Genomic DNA, 13835 nt, shown 5'->3' on the forward strand with positions numbered 1-13835 from the left:
CAGTCGAGCGCTGAAACGGGTACATACGCGCTTATAATGGTATTTCACCTCTAAGAACACATAGTTACCACCAGAAACACGAAAATATTTCTTTTTCAAAGTGCAACGATAGCAAACGTATTATTTATGAGAATAAGGAACGAATAAGTAACAGGGTATCAGTCGAGAGATGAAACGGGTACATGAACACCTATAGGAACACATAGTTACCACCAGAAACACGAAAATATTTTTTTTAAAAAGTGCAACGTATAACAAACGTATTATAAGCGAATAAGTAACAGGATAACAGTCGAGCGCTCCATCGCATTACCCAGACTTTCGTTTATCCATATTCAAATATATAGATACTTTTGTTTATCATATTATTATAGCTTTTTATGCTTGAAGTAATTAACAACAACAAAAGGGAGAATAAAAATATCAATTGAAAAGGAGTATCAAACTCAAGTCGAAAACATACTGATAATGACAATGACATGCAAAAAAAACCCCAAGAAAAAAGAACCAAAGACGAAGGACAGTATACAAAACACAACATAGACTAAGAAACATGAACCCCACCAAAAACCGGATGATCTCAGGAAGCTTCAGGGATTTTAATATCCTGCTCCACACGTGCTACCCATCGTGTTGCTCATCTTGTAAGTACAAAAACAATGAGAAGTCTAATTCAAGGAAATAGAGGACAGGATTATGGTAACGAGAATTTGAACATATCCGTTATCATCTGTGAAACAGATCTTTCAAAGCAGTCAACCATTATCTGTATGATGTTCGTAAAATTCCAAGAACTTCACAGAAAATATCGTTTCTATACCAATACTTCCTTGTTACCACCTGTTGCACAAGTCGTATCACGCAATCATATCTATTCATTCTGTTAGAATAAAATAGTGCAACATATACGTTTCTACAATTGACAGGATACAATGGCAAGACATATTTACGTTACGATTATTCTTATTGCTTTAAGTGTGTTAGTTTCTGCGGACACTATTTTAAACAAACACCTGGTCAAGTCATCGTCTGATTCTGGTAAGTTTTTAGTTTTGATGTGAACAATTGCCAGACAAAATGAAGATATCTATTTCAACAGATCTTTGACCAGAAATGCATTGTTGTTACTTACAATTTTACGCACTTACTGTTCGATTTGTTCAAATGAATGTTACTGAATTATATTCAGCGCTACTATAACAAATGTATTGTCATGTTTACGATGTTTTTTAACGTTTCATACTATTGGCTTTGCAAAGTTTTGGTCGCAATATATTCGATGAAATATATTCTAGCAGATCCTTCCCTGTGTGTGGACGAAATTTTTACAAAGGGTTTTATCACAGTTTTATTTAGGTACAACATAATTAATGAAAAACAAATATAAGTTGAATACAAACAAACCCCTGACATGGGGCATGCATATGCAGAATAAGGTGGGTAACGCGCCTTATCTTTTCTCTAGTAGGAACAACGGCTTAACAGTTGTACATGAGAACACACTGCAAAAATAAGTTGCTAAAGGCTTGACTCCTAAGAATGATATAAGATTAAAAAAAAGAACCAAGGAAAAGAAATAAATTTCAGCGTATCGATCGGAGATTACTTACTGTTACCGAAAGCCAGTTCAAAGACAATTGCAGATAAAACATAAATCATGTTTCCCTGATTTAAATATCAATCAGTACACATTCAAAATGCTTATTGTAGAGACCAGCATAAGTATCGACAAGATGTAGGATCTTAAGTATTCATAACTGTATAATGTTTATAAAAACATGTTTAGTTTTTCACTTGAACCGATGTGCAAACTCACTTAGATTTCGTCATATCTTCTAGGTGTTTGTTTCTATGGAGCGACTGCTGAAAGAGTTCTCAATATCTTAGCGACTGGGAAATTCAGATCAGTTGAACCTCTAGGTTAGTACACAATATCAAAAGTTAAATTCACAGTGTATTTTTGTATTAAATTCACACCAGTATACAAGACAATAGAACAGTCTATTAAATTCAAAGCATACCCTTTCTACATCAATATAAAACTTCTTGTCTTTGTGTTCGAACTTTTTCTTTAACTTAACATAGACATGTGTCTCTTGTGACGTATTTCCTTCATTTTCTTCAATTCATTCACATGATGTGTAATACATTTCTTTATCTCTCTACGCGTGACATGTTGAGCGCTGGTCCATCCCATGTCAAACATAGGTAACTCAAGTATATTAATACCTACTCTTAAATTTTATACCTGCATGTTGAGCGCTGGCCCAGCCCATGCTTAGAGGGTATGGGCTCACTTTGCAACCTGAGTCGGATAACCTCGAGTGAAAAAACCATTTGCACACTAAAACATGTATCCAAAAGAACTGTCAAATGGACAAACAAATGATTCGTTCACCCGACGAGAGGGCTGCCTAGTTACCCGTTTTATTCAGGGCTGCCTGAGAACTCAGGTAATAATTTTGAGCGGTTGGCGGGTCAATAAATACAAATAAACTTGTTACAAAAATAAACATGTTTATCTATCCTATACAAAGTTTCAACTGCTACTGTAACAAAATTTCTGATAGCTATAGACGATGTTGGGAAGGAGTGACCTCCAGTTTGACGCGTCTGATTTATCAGATAACATGACAAAGTAGAATTTCAAAACACTGCGGTTAAACAATTTGCAGACATCATAAATAAGTCAAGAATAAGAGATAAAGATACAAATGGCAGCTGCAAGGAAATTAACACTTAAATAAACTTTAATTAATGAACATTAATACACATTTATCGTTTATTTAACAGTACGTAAACCAAAGGACTGTTCAGATTTGGATCCTAAGCATCACACCAGTGGAGTGTATAGAATATATCCCACTACCGGTAGTGGATTCCAGGTTTATTGTGATATGACGACCGATGGTGGACGCTGGACTGTGAGTAATCTGTGAATTTAATTTGTTCATACTTTTAAAATTTAATGAATTATAAAGATTTTGATTAAATACGACTGATACTCAACATGATACATGTCCACTCTTTCACCTTCATACAAAACTTGTTATTAAGCTGTTAATTTAGCATGAATCTATAACAGCAGTAACGTATTTATGATTTTCAAAAATCTGGATGAGGAAGGACCTTCCTATAAATAAAAGCCAACTGTGGTAAAAAAATCAGAAAATTGTTTTTAAATGTTTTAGGCTACAAACTTTCGCCCAAGCCTACCCGACTACCATACCCAAAATAAAACTAGGTAGTACTGATGTCAAGATCAATAAGTTATGTAAAGCTTCCACCATAATTAGATATATGTATGTGTAAAAAAAAATGGAAATATTAAAAGGGTCCATCGTTTAAAGATCAAAATGAGATAGCATTCTTACAACAAACTCTTGATCACATATTATTGTTCATGTCGTTTGGAACTTATACATGTGAAACATAGAGTTAAAACATACATTTAATGTGGTTGACAAGCAGCACTCTGATATATCTTTTAACATTTCAAGGTTCTTATCAGACGAATGGGTGGTTCTCAAGATTTCAATAAAACATGGATAGAATATGAAAATGGGTTTGGAAGCTTAAATCGGGAATTTTGGTTAGGTAAGTAAGACAAGCATGATACTTTATTTTTGTCTAAATGTTTTTGTTTTTTAAGGTTTAACATAAACTGGTGTGTCTGTTAATTTCCTACCTTTTTTTATCTCCATGGTGAACACGCTATTATAATGCACATCGAGAATAAAATAAAACTTGTTATGACCCATAACACCTTAGGATTGTCTTAAACTACATTTTTGAATCTGTTATCTCAATTATTTTCATGATTTTGAGAAAAAAGGTTTATGGTACAGCTAGATATTATATGTACTTGAAAGAATCTCTTTTTTGAAAAGAATATTAACTAATCATAAGATAGGATAAAATGAATATGCTGTAACACAAAATGCCGGAAACACATGTGTAAAAAAGAGAAAATGAATTTTCGCGGAAACAATAAAATTGCGGAACAACAGACAAAAAAGGAATAGTCACTCTGCAAAAAAATATCCTTCCTAAGAATATAAGAATATCCAATTGTCGTCCTCTCATGTTAAAGTGGGCGTTGTCCCATTGAATGTTTAACCGATACCCACTGTAATGTGTTTGACAGTTTTAAAATGATGTACCTTGACACATCATAGATATATAGAATAAAGATAATAATGAAAAATGTTTTCCCCGTATTTTATAGGAAACAAATATCTTCATATACTGACGCCAGTAAAGCATACTGAGATGAGAGTGGACATGGAGAATTTTAAAGGTGAAAAGAGGTATGCCAAATACTCAAAATTCAGTATTGGAGATGCTGCCTCGAAATATAAACTGACAGTTGGTGGATATTCTGGAAATGCCGGTAATAATTTTAACAATTATACAAATACACTAGACAGCTGCATTCAAGTTGGGATTGAATATTCATTGTAATTTATTCCTTTATTAGTATATTAAAAGTATAAAGCTTTTTATGTCAATGGTACGTCTAATTATGATCTAGCTTGTTTTCTTCAAAAAAAAAATAGTCGTACTATTTCCATTTTTTTTTTTTTTTTTTGGAAATAGACGCTTCTGAAAACGTTAAATGAATCTTCTGTGTCCGAAATAATATTCATTTCCAATTACATCAACCACGACATAATATAATCAGATATACGGTGTTCGCAATAAACAAGAATATATACGGTGTTACTATACTAGTCAACAAAAGAAACGATACAAGACTTTTTTTTCAAATTTAAGATAAAGTTTTCCGTTTATTGGACCAATATAGAAGGTAGTAATACTTAATCATTATGGAAATATAAATCCGTTTAAAAAAAATATTTTTTTGCTTTCGTGATGTTTTTTGACGATTTTTTTTTGTTTTTTACAAAATTTACATAAAACGACAATTTGAAAAACAGAAGTTTCAACTAATGATGCCAACCTCTCATTTAAAGGTAAAGACAATGTTTGCCATCAATTTGTTTTTAAAAATCATACAGTTTCTTCGTTTATTTGTTTACCAAAGTTCGGCCCCACGAGAAATCGTTAAAATGTATACATTATCAACTGATTTACCATAGACAGTATGTGTAAAGTGATATTCAAAAAGCTGTCACAATCTTAAAACTAATCCGAAATGTTCCAAATTTACTGTGTGTTGTTTTCATATCCAAAGCATTGATTTGAGACAAAAATAAAAAAAATTTTTTTGCATTTTTTGAGATTTCAAAAAAACACTTTTTTTCCCAAAAATTTGAAAAAACAATATTTCAACCCATTAGTTACCAACATGAAACACAACTTGATTAGCATATTGAATATTTTTAAACAAAGTTGAAATTTTATTTAGTACTTAGAAAATTACGTGTCGATTTTTTATTCAACTTTCCGCAAAACTTATTTGCACCCTATAGTCGTTTACAGGTAATTTAGATACTTTCCGACAAGTTTTGATTTTCATTATCACATGTGCATACATTGCAAATGAAAGCTTTTTAAAATAGTGTATTTCATTTTGTTTTATATTAAATACTTTTTGATAAATTTTATTTCAAAGTCGTGTATCGTTTCTTTTGTTGACTAGTATATCAACAACATAAGCATTGCCAATTCTGCTGTAGCAGTTGGTGCGCGTTTCGGCTATTTTAAATGTTTCGTAGGTGATTCTCGGGGCCACATTATTTGGTAATGCGAAATCTTATTCAAACTTTGAAAATCTAATGCAACCAAAATAAAACTAAGGTTAAAACAAATTCAGAAAAGAAATCAGAGCTTTGCATACGGTTATATGTTATACTAAAAAAGATACAAATAAATGCTTATTACTTATAAAAATTCCATCGAATCAAAAGTGGTTCTATTTTATATTCCAGGCGATGCTCTTGCACCTACTCACAACGGCATGAAGTTCACAACACCTGATCAAGATAATGACAATTATAAAGCAAACTGTGCATTGATTTTTAACAGAGTTGGTGGCGGTTGGTGGTTTAATACATGTGATGCTGTGTGCTTTACATTCTCATATGCAAACAATAAGGAAGGTTTGACTGGAGAGAATCTTATCCAATGGAGTAGTTGGAAGGGTTCCGAATATTCTCTGAAATATGCTGCGATGATGATACGAAGAATTTAATCCGATGTTGAAAAAATAAAAATAAAATATATCTGATTGTACATTGCTCTTTTCGAATTCACATTTATGTATTTTATTATTTCGAATTATAATGTATATCAAATACATGTTTGAGTATTGGTTGCATGCTAAGGTGAATAAGGTGATGTTGCTGTGGTTTGTCTGTTATAATACCTTTTTAAAGGAAATTCGATATAAAAGCAGTGGCATTTTTCGGTTCGGTTTAAATTTACCTCGACAATGTAAGAGTAGTTCTTAATTACTTATTTCCCTCAAAATATAGGATCTAACTCGAACTTGATAATCTAACCTCTTCAGCGATATAGCAATACCCTTTCCTTTACATCCAGCTGTTGTTATTTCAAGGGTGATATCTTCTCGTAAATATTGAATTTGAATACGTTTGACTTATTATAATTCATGGAGTTTATGATTTTTGAATTTTTTTGTAAAATGACATATGCCGTTCTCAACGTACAAGTGTATTTATCAGGAGCAACACTATGAAGGCGCATATGGTACACCACTTGTTACGTTATTTGGTTGCAAAAAAGTCGGAATTACTAGTTATGTTGTGTGTTATAAGCTGGAATCTAATCATCATGTGGAGTCAACTTGTCGGAATGATGTAGAAAACATTGCATTACAATGTCGACTGTCTAATATAAATGTAATGACATAGTAATACGAAGTCGACATGTTGAATTCAACTTGTTAATTGATTAAGTCGACAACTTGTTTATTTGATGATGAGGTAAAACCAAGTGATCATTTTGGAAAAAAACATAGGTCTATTTTTAAATACCGATTTCCATATGTCGTTTGTTTAATGTGTTTCGGATGGCGTAATTTAACATAAGTTTGTTGACTTATACAATGTATGCACCTTGCGCAGTGGAGCTGTGTATTTTTTCTTATTTTTAAAATATTTTTTTTTCTATTTCAGTAATAAATGTTATAGGTTAATTATTGACATTCTCTAGTTTCAAAGAAAAACTATGAGCTACCCGGCCATTTGAGTCTTTGCTCCATTTTCGAACTTTAAGTATTCGAGAACTTTAAGGATTCAGCCTGATAACAAACCCTAGAAAAATACCAAAACAAATATATAAAAGGAAACATGGAAAAGGTGTGGTTCTACGCAACAATTTAGAATACCAAATTATTAATATAACAGGAAGATGCATTATTCAGCTTCATTCATTTAAAACATTTCTTAGTCTACTTCCAACAAAAACTCAAACTAAATGTTATCAATACAGCTAGTAAATTATCAATCATCTAACTTCAAAAAGAGGGGTATGTATTTTGTCTGAGCCAGATTTTTTTTAAATGTTTTTCGACGCTTTGAGTCAATTTTTTTCTTTATTTCAAAATGTAACACTATAATGTTTTGGTAAATCTAGATTCCGAATATCTTTTTTGTCATGCATCTGGTTGCCCACAATATTTTTATCATCAAATTGGGGATCAACATTTTTCTAGGAAGAAAACATAAGCCCAACTCTCTGAAGTTAAATGGTCGGTGTTTAACGAAATACGCTATTGTAGTCCCAAGTTTGATTTGTCTCTATGTTTTCTCTGGCTATAAATCCCGATCAATGTGATGAGGAATATCGTTTATCTCAGTAGCCATTGTTTCTATAATTTTGATATACTCCTCTGTTTTACTCAATTGTTCTAGTGTGAAATACTGTTTTACATCAATATCTTCATATTCTTTTTTGCGGATTCCTGCCTTCAGATGTTTTGCCGCACACATTAAGTCTTTTTCGGTGTATTCGAATTCTAAAAATGCCATCAGTTTCCTTATTTCGTTCTTAGGGTTCTGTACAAGGTTATCGAAAAAGATTATGTATTTTGGACCAACAAAGTCTTTCATCCATTCTTCGTTAAAATATCTCCACATGTCAAACAGACTTCCTAAGAATTCTTTAAATTTCACTGCAAAAATAACGAGAGAACAACAGTAATTTGTTGTTAAAGCAATGTGAGAAAAACTACATTATTTTTTCAATAATTATAAAAATTAAAGACTAGCTGCCAATGAGACAACTATCCACCAAAGATATAACTGTTCAGTTGCAGTCTGGAACAATAAAAAAAAGTATCTTTTATGTTACAAAGATGCCGAAATTATGTGTTATTATGTCGGTATCCACGGTGAACTGATGTTATGGCGAAACTACAGTCGTACATTTCAAAAAATAATTTGTTAGACTATGTTAATTGAAATATAATAATCCCCCTTTTTTTCTCGTTATTTGACGAGTGAGTTACATTAAAAGCTTTTTAAATATGTTAGAAAATGGAAATAAATTAACAAAACATAGACATAGACAATCAAATTAAATCTCAAGCTCTTCAAAAAAATATTCTTAGGGTGCTTCCCAAGGGCTGATACAATTTCCGATGTGGGATGATTACCAATGAGGCACTCAAGCCTCTGTCAACTCACTTGAGACAGTGGTGTAAAAGCACAACATCTTATTACTAAAGCATAATTTAACAAAACATTGTAATCAATAGTGTACTCGCTGTGAGCGTGCAGAATGTTGAAGATTTTCATTCCGGCGATAATTTGTTCCAATACAATTATATACTAGTTTGTAAAACGCAACGAAGATGCCATGAAGAATATGCATTAAAAGTAATACAAGAGTTCTAAACAATATATTTCAAAATTATTAGCATAGAGTTTGAGCTAAGCAAATCAGATTGTTCAGTCTTGAGCCGACTTCCTCACAATTCTGACGAAATCACTGTAAAGATGATATTAAAACTTGTTGAACAGAAAAAAAGATTTGCGATTATATTGCATTCCTGACAATAATTTGTGATGTCCATGTGATTGATTATCAACGTCGTACACATTAAAATTCAACAAATGAAGATATTTTATTCTCAGATTTGTGTACGAACAAGGAAATCACGGTGTCAGACCACCAATAAAAAGTCCCTTTCTGTTCAACCAAATTTTTCAATTTTCACATTATCTTAATATTTTACCTTAAGTTTAATTTCATAGAAACCAGGTATGAGGGGCGTAAAAGGGGGGGGAGATATCTGCACGGAAGAAAATTGTCATTTCACGATGAACAATTAAAAAGGTCTTGCACATTAATCTTTTAACCGATTTCACGAAACACGGTGAATAACGAACCTTTTTCACGGCTGCACGTCAAATAAAAATGGTAAAACATGTTGCACGACAATAACCCTTTACCACCCTCAGGTTTATCCTGAATCGTACATGCATCAGCTTTCTACATTTCAATTTTCAACATACCTTTAAAATCATATAAGAAGAGGTCTCCAGAATAGAGGTACCACTAAAAATAAGCCCTGGTTTTCTGGAAATCTTAAATTAGTATACTATGGAGTGCATTAATCCCCAATATTGAATGCAAACTCATAGACAAGTAAATTTTGGCTCAAAATGGTCTTAATATATTTTTCTTTCACCACAAGTTTCATTTCTGCCAATTTTTTGGTTAGTTTGAGTAAACAATGGCATCAAATGCACTATTTTTTGTCTGAGTAGGCCTACTTTCACGTTCGTTCTAAATTGGAGGGAGTAGTTGGTGGTCTGACACCTTAACCCGAAATTTCTGACTCGGGACATAATCATTGTTAGAAAACAACTTACAATCAAAATCTACCTTGCTGGCTCCTCTTCCTATATCTTGGCCATTTTGATGGCTAAACAGGGATGCGTAGCTTTTGTACGGACTCCGGATTAGTATAACTGCCTTCTCATATTTGAGTTTGTCGAACCATTCATGTGTTTTGATTGTAAGTACTGTTTCATCGTCAGTACATTCGCCTTCAAAATCTTGTAACAGTTGTTTGTCACAATATGTTGAACCCGTTAATACTCCTACAAAAAAAGATAAAAAAAGTAACTGAAGGCATCGCCGTGCAACAGGTTCTGACTATGGTCAATAACCGAACTCCGAGGAAAAATTCAAAACGGAAAGTCCGTAATCATATTTCAAATACAAAAGTTCATGACAATCACAATAAACGAATGAATAACAACTGTCATACAACTATTTTAACTGTACTAGTACCCTAAACACAATAGTTTTGCAAACCTAGCCAATTACACAATTAAAAATATGTACATCACTCTCTCTCAACATTGTTGAAATGATCACCTGTAGTTAGCTCTAGTACATGTCGTAGCAATCTGGTTCCCGATCCTGGATAACTAGCTAGAGCTGTCTTTTTCAGAGGAGTTTTACTAAACCAAACAGTTTTTGGTTTGCAACCATTATCATTTAAATCTTGGCCTCTGAAATGGAATTATCACCAAGATGTTTAAATTGCACGACTGATATGTTTTATATACATATCTACTTTTTCGTAGCTTGTTAATGGCAAACTTGAAAGTAAAATGTGTTGAAATAATGTTATTTAAACAGACAAGAATAAAGTAACTGGAACATTGTACTAGTCAAATGAGTCCGGCGATAACAAATGTTGTACACACACCGCGGCATGCTAACAATATATGCTTATCCATTTTATTATGGGTTTTTTATCTAAAAATTTGGGAATTGGTTTTGTGAACGGTTTTTTTTTTTGTTCAATTAGCATCTACTTGAAGTTACAAATTATGTTTTTGCTTTTGGTTACTTATCTATAAACGCACATATATATAAGCCTTTAATTCCCTAGTCACAAATTGTTATCCGTGTGGACTTGTTTTGTCAATGGCGTAAAAGTTTCAAGTTTTTCCACAGTGTATACGTTTATCTGGAGGTATATGATCATACATCTACAGTTAGCGCATGTGCACGTTGTTAACTTTGCCTTTTTCTCCTTCGTCAATGACTCTATACTAGTGAAAAGTTGTGAGGCTTATACTTTTAAAGTTATAATAGGGCTAATATTTTGTCAAACAAATTTTGAATTGTAATTGCCTATAACCGTTTAATCTCTTAGTATAGGCGTTATATATTATCTAAATTCCCTCACAAAATATCCGTGTACCCTACCTAAATTTTTTATCAAGAAATGGAAGCTTTGGTGTCCTGGTTTCTCTCTGAATCATCAATCTGGAAAGAAAATAACACATTATGTTTGAATCGGGATACGTCTTATTCACATAGTGGGAGTAGGTTTATTTGTGTCTGTTAATGATTTGTATAGAATTATTTTTTTTATCAAAGATGGGAACAGTATATCTATATATATATATGTTTCTTATCAAAGTTACCAGACGTATAATTGCGTACGCCATGCGTGGGTTTCGTCTACAACAAGGACTATAACTTAAGGGCAAAATAAACGTACGTTATTATTGGAAAAGGATTGGGCATTAGAGATTAAGATAAACAAAGTGGGTAGTGGCGGTTGCTTTTGGTAAAATTTGTAAAAGCAAAATAATGGGATAAAAATGCATCAAGATAGAACAATGAATGGTGCGTAGAACACCAATTTTATGTTTCCTGTCATTTTTATGTGTTCGAAAATTCAATTCAAAAGTTACAAGTGAAAAGCAAACAAAATGATGAAAATGTGACCATCAAAACCCAGTCAATAATTTTTTTCTGGAAAACTATTTAGTATATTAGAACTGAGGTTATATAAATATATATATGAACAAAAACAAATATTGCACTTTTAATCGTTATTACAATATTATTTTAAGAATAGTCCGAATTTGTAGGTTTGAATAAAGCACAATGATAAAATACAAATCACCATAACATTTAAAAGTAAAGTATATATACTCTAGTATCCAAAAGATGTAACAGGAGTAAAACTTTCATGCTCATGTACCTGTAAGTAACTATCACTACGAAGATCAAAATGGTCGCATAGAAAATTTTTGTGTACCGTCTGCTTATTATTCTTGTCATCGTCTTGCTTAATTTTTGTAGGTTCTTTTTGTTCGTCAATGCTGCAACATAAAGAAAGAGTGCCTGTAAATAATGATTACAAAATATCTGGAACATGTTCTGTGCAGCAATTAGTTTTCAAAGTACTCAAAGGCACAGAAACAGCTCTAGTATTGCTGTTCGTCGTCTCAATATCAAATTAATGTCTTCAACAAGGAGTAAAACCTAACGGTATTGTTTTTTAAAATGTGTCGTGTGTGTAAATGTTGCATACAATTTGCAAAGTTACTTACACAATTAAATAAATATGTTTTGTTTTGTTTTGGAGAAGATATAAATTAGGAATTTATCCAAGGTAATTGCATCTATTTTAATGATATATGAAAACCTATTCTTTTATCATCCTTCGAAAACTATGAAAAAAATAAATGATTTAGCAGCTCAACTTTACAACAAAAGAACAAACATACAAACAAAAATACAAGTCAGCTTGCGATAAATAATGATAGACAAGTATGTATTGTTTTGTCTCAACTTTAACCAGCATTAGCCAGGACAAAATGTGAACCCTTCCAACAGATCTTGCCAAATATGAGCCGTCAATACAAAATTCATTGAAAATTAACATTACAAAAAACGTCATTCACTGCCCTGACTTGAGTCAAGTAAATTAACATGTGGCAATGTTTAATAATCATTAACGCAAACACTGTTCAATTTGAAAGCATCTTGTATCATGATGAATATTTATATTTAGTTAAAGTTCAGATACTAAAAAAGTGAAAACTAGAAATATTTTCTTGTTAAACAACAGTATACAATTCATTGGTTATCCTAATGTTACTACCATTAACAGAAGCGTGCATTCACTACAGAACGGTTAGTGCTTATTGTTGATAATACGTGGTTCACATGGTTCAACATTCAACAAAAGTGTTTTTATCTCTTTTAAAATGGTCAGCTTTTACTTTTATTAATAAAACTAAAATACTTATTGTGATATTAAAGGATAAAAATTACCTTAAACAGTATTTCTTTTAGTCATTTTGTGATGTTTATTTGAACATGTCATTGTAGTAATTACTTGGAGACATCTGTACAATGTAACATTTGGTGATCAATGCATTAGAAATATCACACAGGTGTTTAGATAAACATAAAATTAATACAGGTAGATGAAACATTTATAAGTATATCTACATGTTTTTTCATTTTGATACTGGTCAATTTTTTTTTTAACTTGACAAGGCTTTGGAAAAGACATTTTCGAAGAAACAACTAATAAAACATTACACAGAGAATTACTTTCTAGCTCATCTAGACCTAAGCAGCATGTAAGACATTTTCATTACTTTATATTAATTCCATTTTCCTAGCTTATACAAAATCAAAGATCGTATCATATTCATTTTGTAATCAATGCAATTAGTGTCTCCTTCATGGCAGTCTTGAACATATGCATTAAAAAAAACAAATATTAAATAAACAACACTGCTAATGTTTAGAGTTTGGTGCAGGTTGGATGTCATTGTGCAACAGTTTTATATAGAACCCTATGGGAAAAATAGAGAACTCTTTTTGTCGGAAAACATTATCAACAACTTAATTAACATACTATCCACAATGATCTGTGTCCACACTTATTTTATAGATATTTTACAAAAACTAGATTATATAAGGTCTATAAGATGTCTTATATACTATACTAAGTTCGAGTAAGTTAAACGGCTTGCCATACAAAAATAACAAAATATCTAATAAAAACGTAAAGATTTAACAAAACACATTAATATCAATATAAGGGACTGCAAGGTCATTTTCTTTTGTTT

At 31.9% G+C, this 13835-nt stretch overlaps 2 protein-coding genes across 2 annotated transcripts; one reads left to right on the plus strand and one right to left on the minus strand.

The window, feature by feature from the left end:
* Positions 1-904: 904 nt before the first annotated feature.
* On the plus strand, positions 905-6198 carry LOC139485347 (fibrinogen-like protein 1). Its single transcript, XM_071269767.1, has 6 exons — positions 905-1038; positions 1840-1920; positions 2794-2924; positions 3501-3597; positions 4229-4393; positions 5895-6198. The coding sequence occupies exons 1-6, from the start codon at positions 933-935 to the stop codon at positions 6155-6157; spliced, it is 843 nt and encodes a 280-aa protein (XP_071125868.1). The 5' UTR covers positions 905-932; the 3' UTR covers positions 6158-6198.
* Positions 6199-7343: 1145 nt separating this feature from the next.
* Positions 7344-12070, minus strand: LOC139485348 (WSCD family member CG9164-like). Its single transcript, XM_071269768.1, has 5 exons — positions 11948-12070; positions 11161-11220; positions 10318-10454; positions 9807-10037; positions 7344-8101 (listed from the first exon to the last, which is right to left on the minus strand). The coding sequence occupies exons 1-5, from the start codon at positions 12025-12027 to the stop codon at positions 7743-7745; spliced, it is 867 nt and encodes a 288-aa protein (XP_071125869.1). The 5' UTR covers positions 12028-12070; the 3' UTR covers positions 7344-7742.
* Positions 12071-13835: the final 1765 nt, after the last annotated feature.

The sequence above is a fragment of the Mytilus edulis genome, chromosome 8 (genome assembly GCF_963676685.1).
Source record: "Mytilus edulis chromosome 8, xbMytEdul2.2, whole genome shotgun sequence".
In the NCBI taxonomy this organism is placed as follows: domain Eukaryota; kingdom Metazoa; phylum Mollusca; class Bivalvia; order Mytilida; family Mytilidae; genus Mytilus; species Mytilus edulis.

Coding starts and splice junctions, on each gene's coding strand:
- LOC139485347 (XM_071269767.1), top strand. CDS start 933: ATGGCAAGACATATTTACGTTACGATTATTCTTATTGCTTTAAGTGTG. Junction 1,921..2,793: donor CAGATCAGTTGAACCTCTAG/GTTAGTACACAA, acceptor TTTATTTAACAG/TACGTAAACCAAAGGACTGT. Junction 4,394..5,894: donor TGGATATTCTGGAAATGCCG/GTAATAATTTTA, acceptor TTTATATTCCAG/GCGATGCTCTTGCACCTACT.
- LOC139485348 (XM_071269768.1), bottom strand. CDS start 12,027: ATGACAAGAATAATAAGCAGACGGTACACAAAAATTTTCTATGCGACC. Junction 10,455..11,160: donor TTTCTTGATAAAAAATTTAG/GTAGGGTACACG, acceptor ATTCCATTTCAG/AGGCCAAGATTTAAATGATA. Junction 10,038..10,317: donor TGTACTAGAGCTAACTACAG/GTGATCATTTCA, acceptor CTTTTTTTGTAG/GAGTATTAACGGGTTCAACA.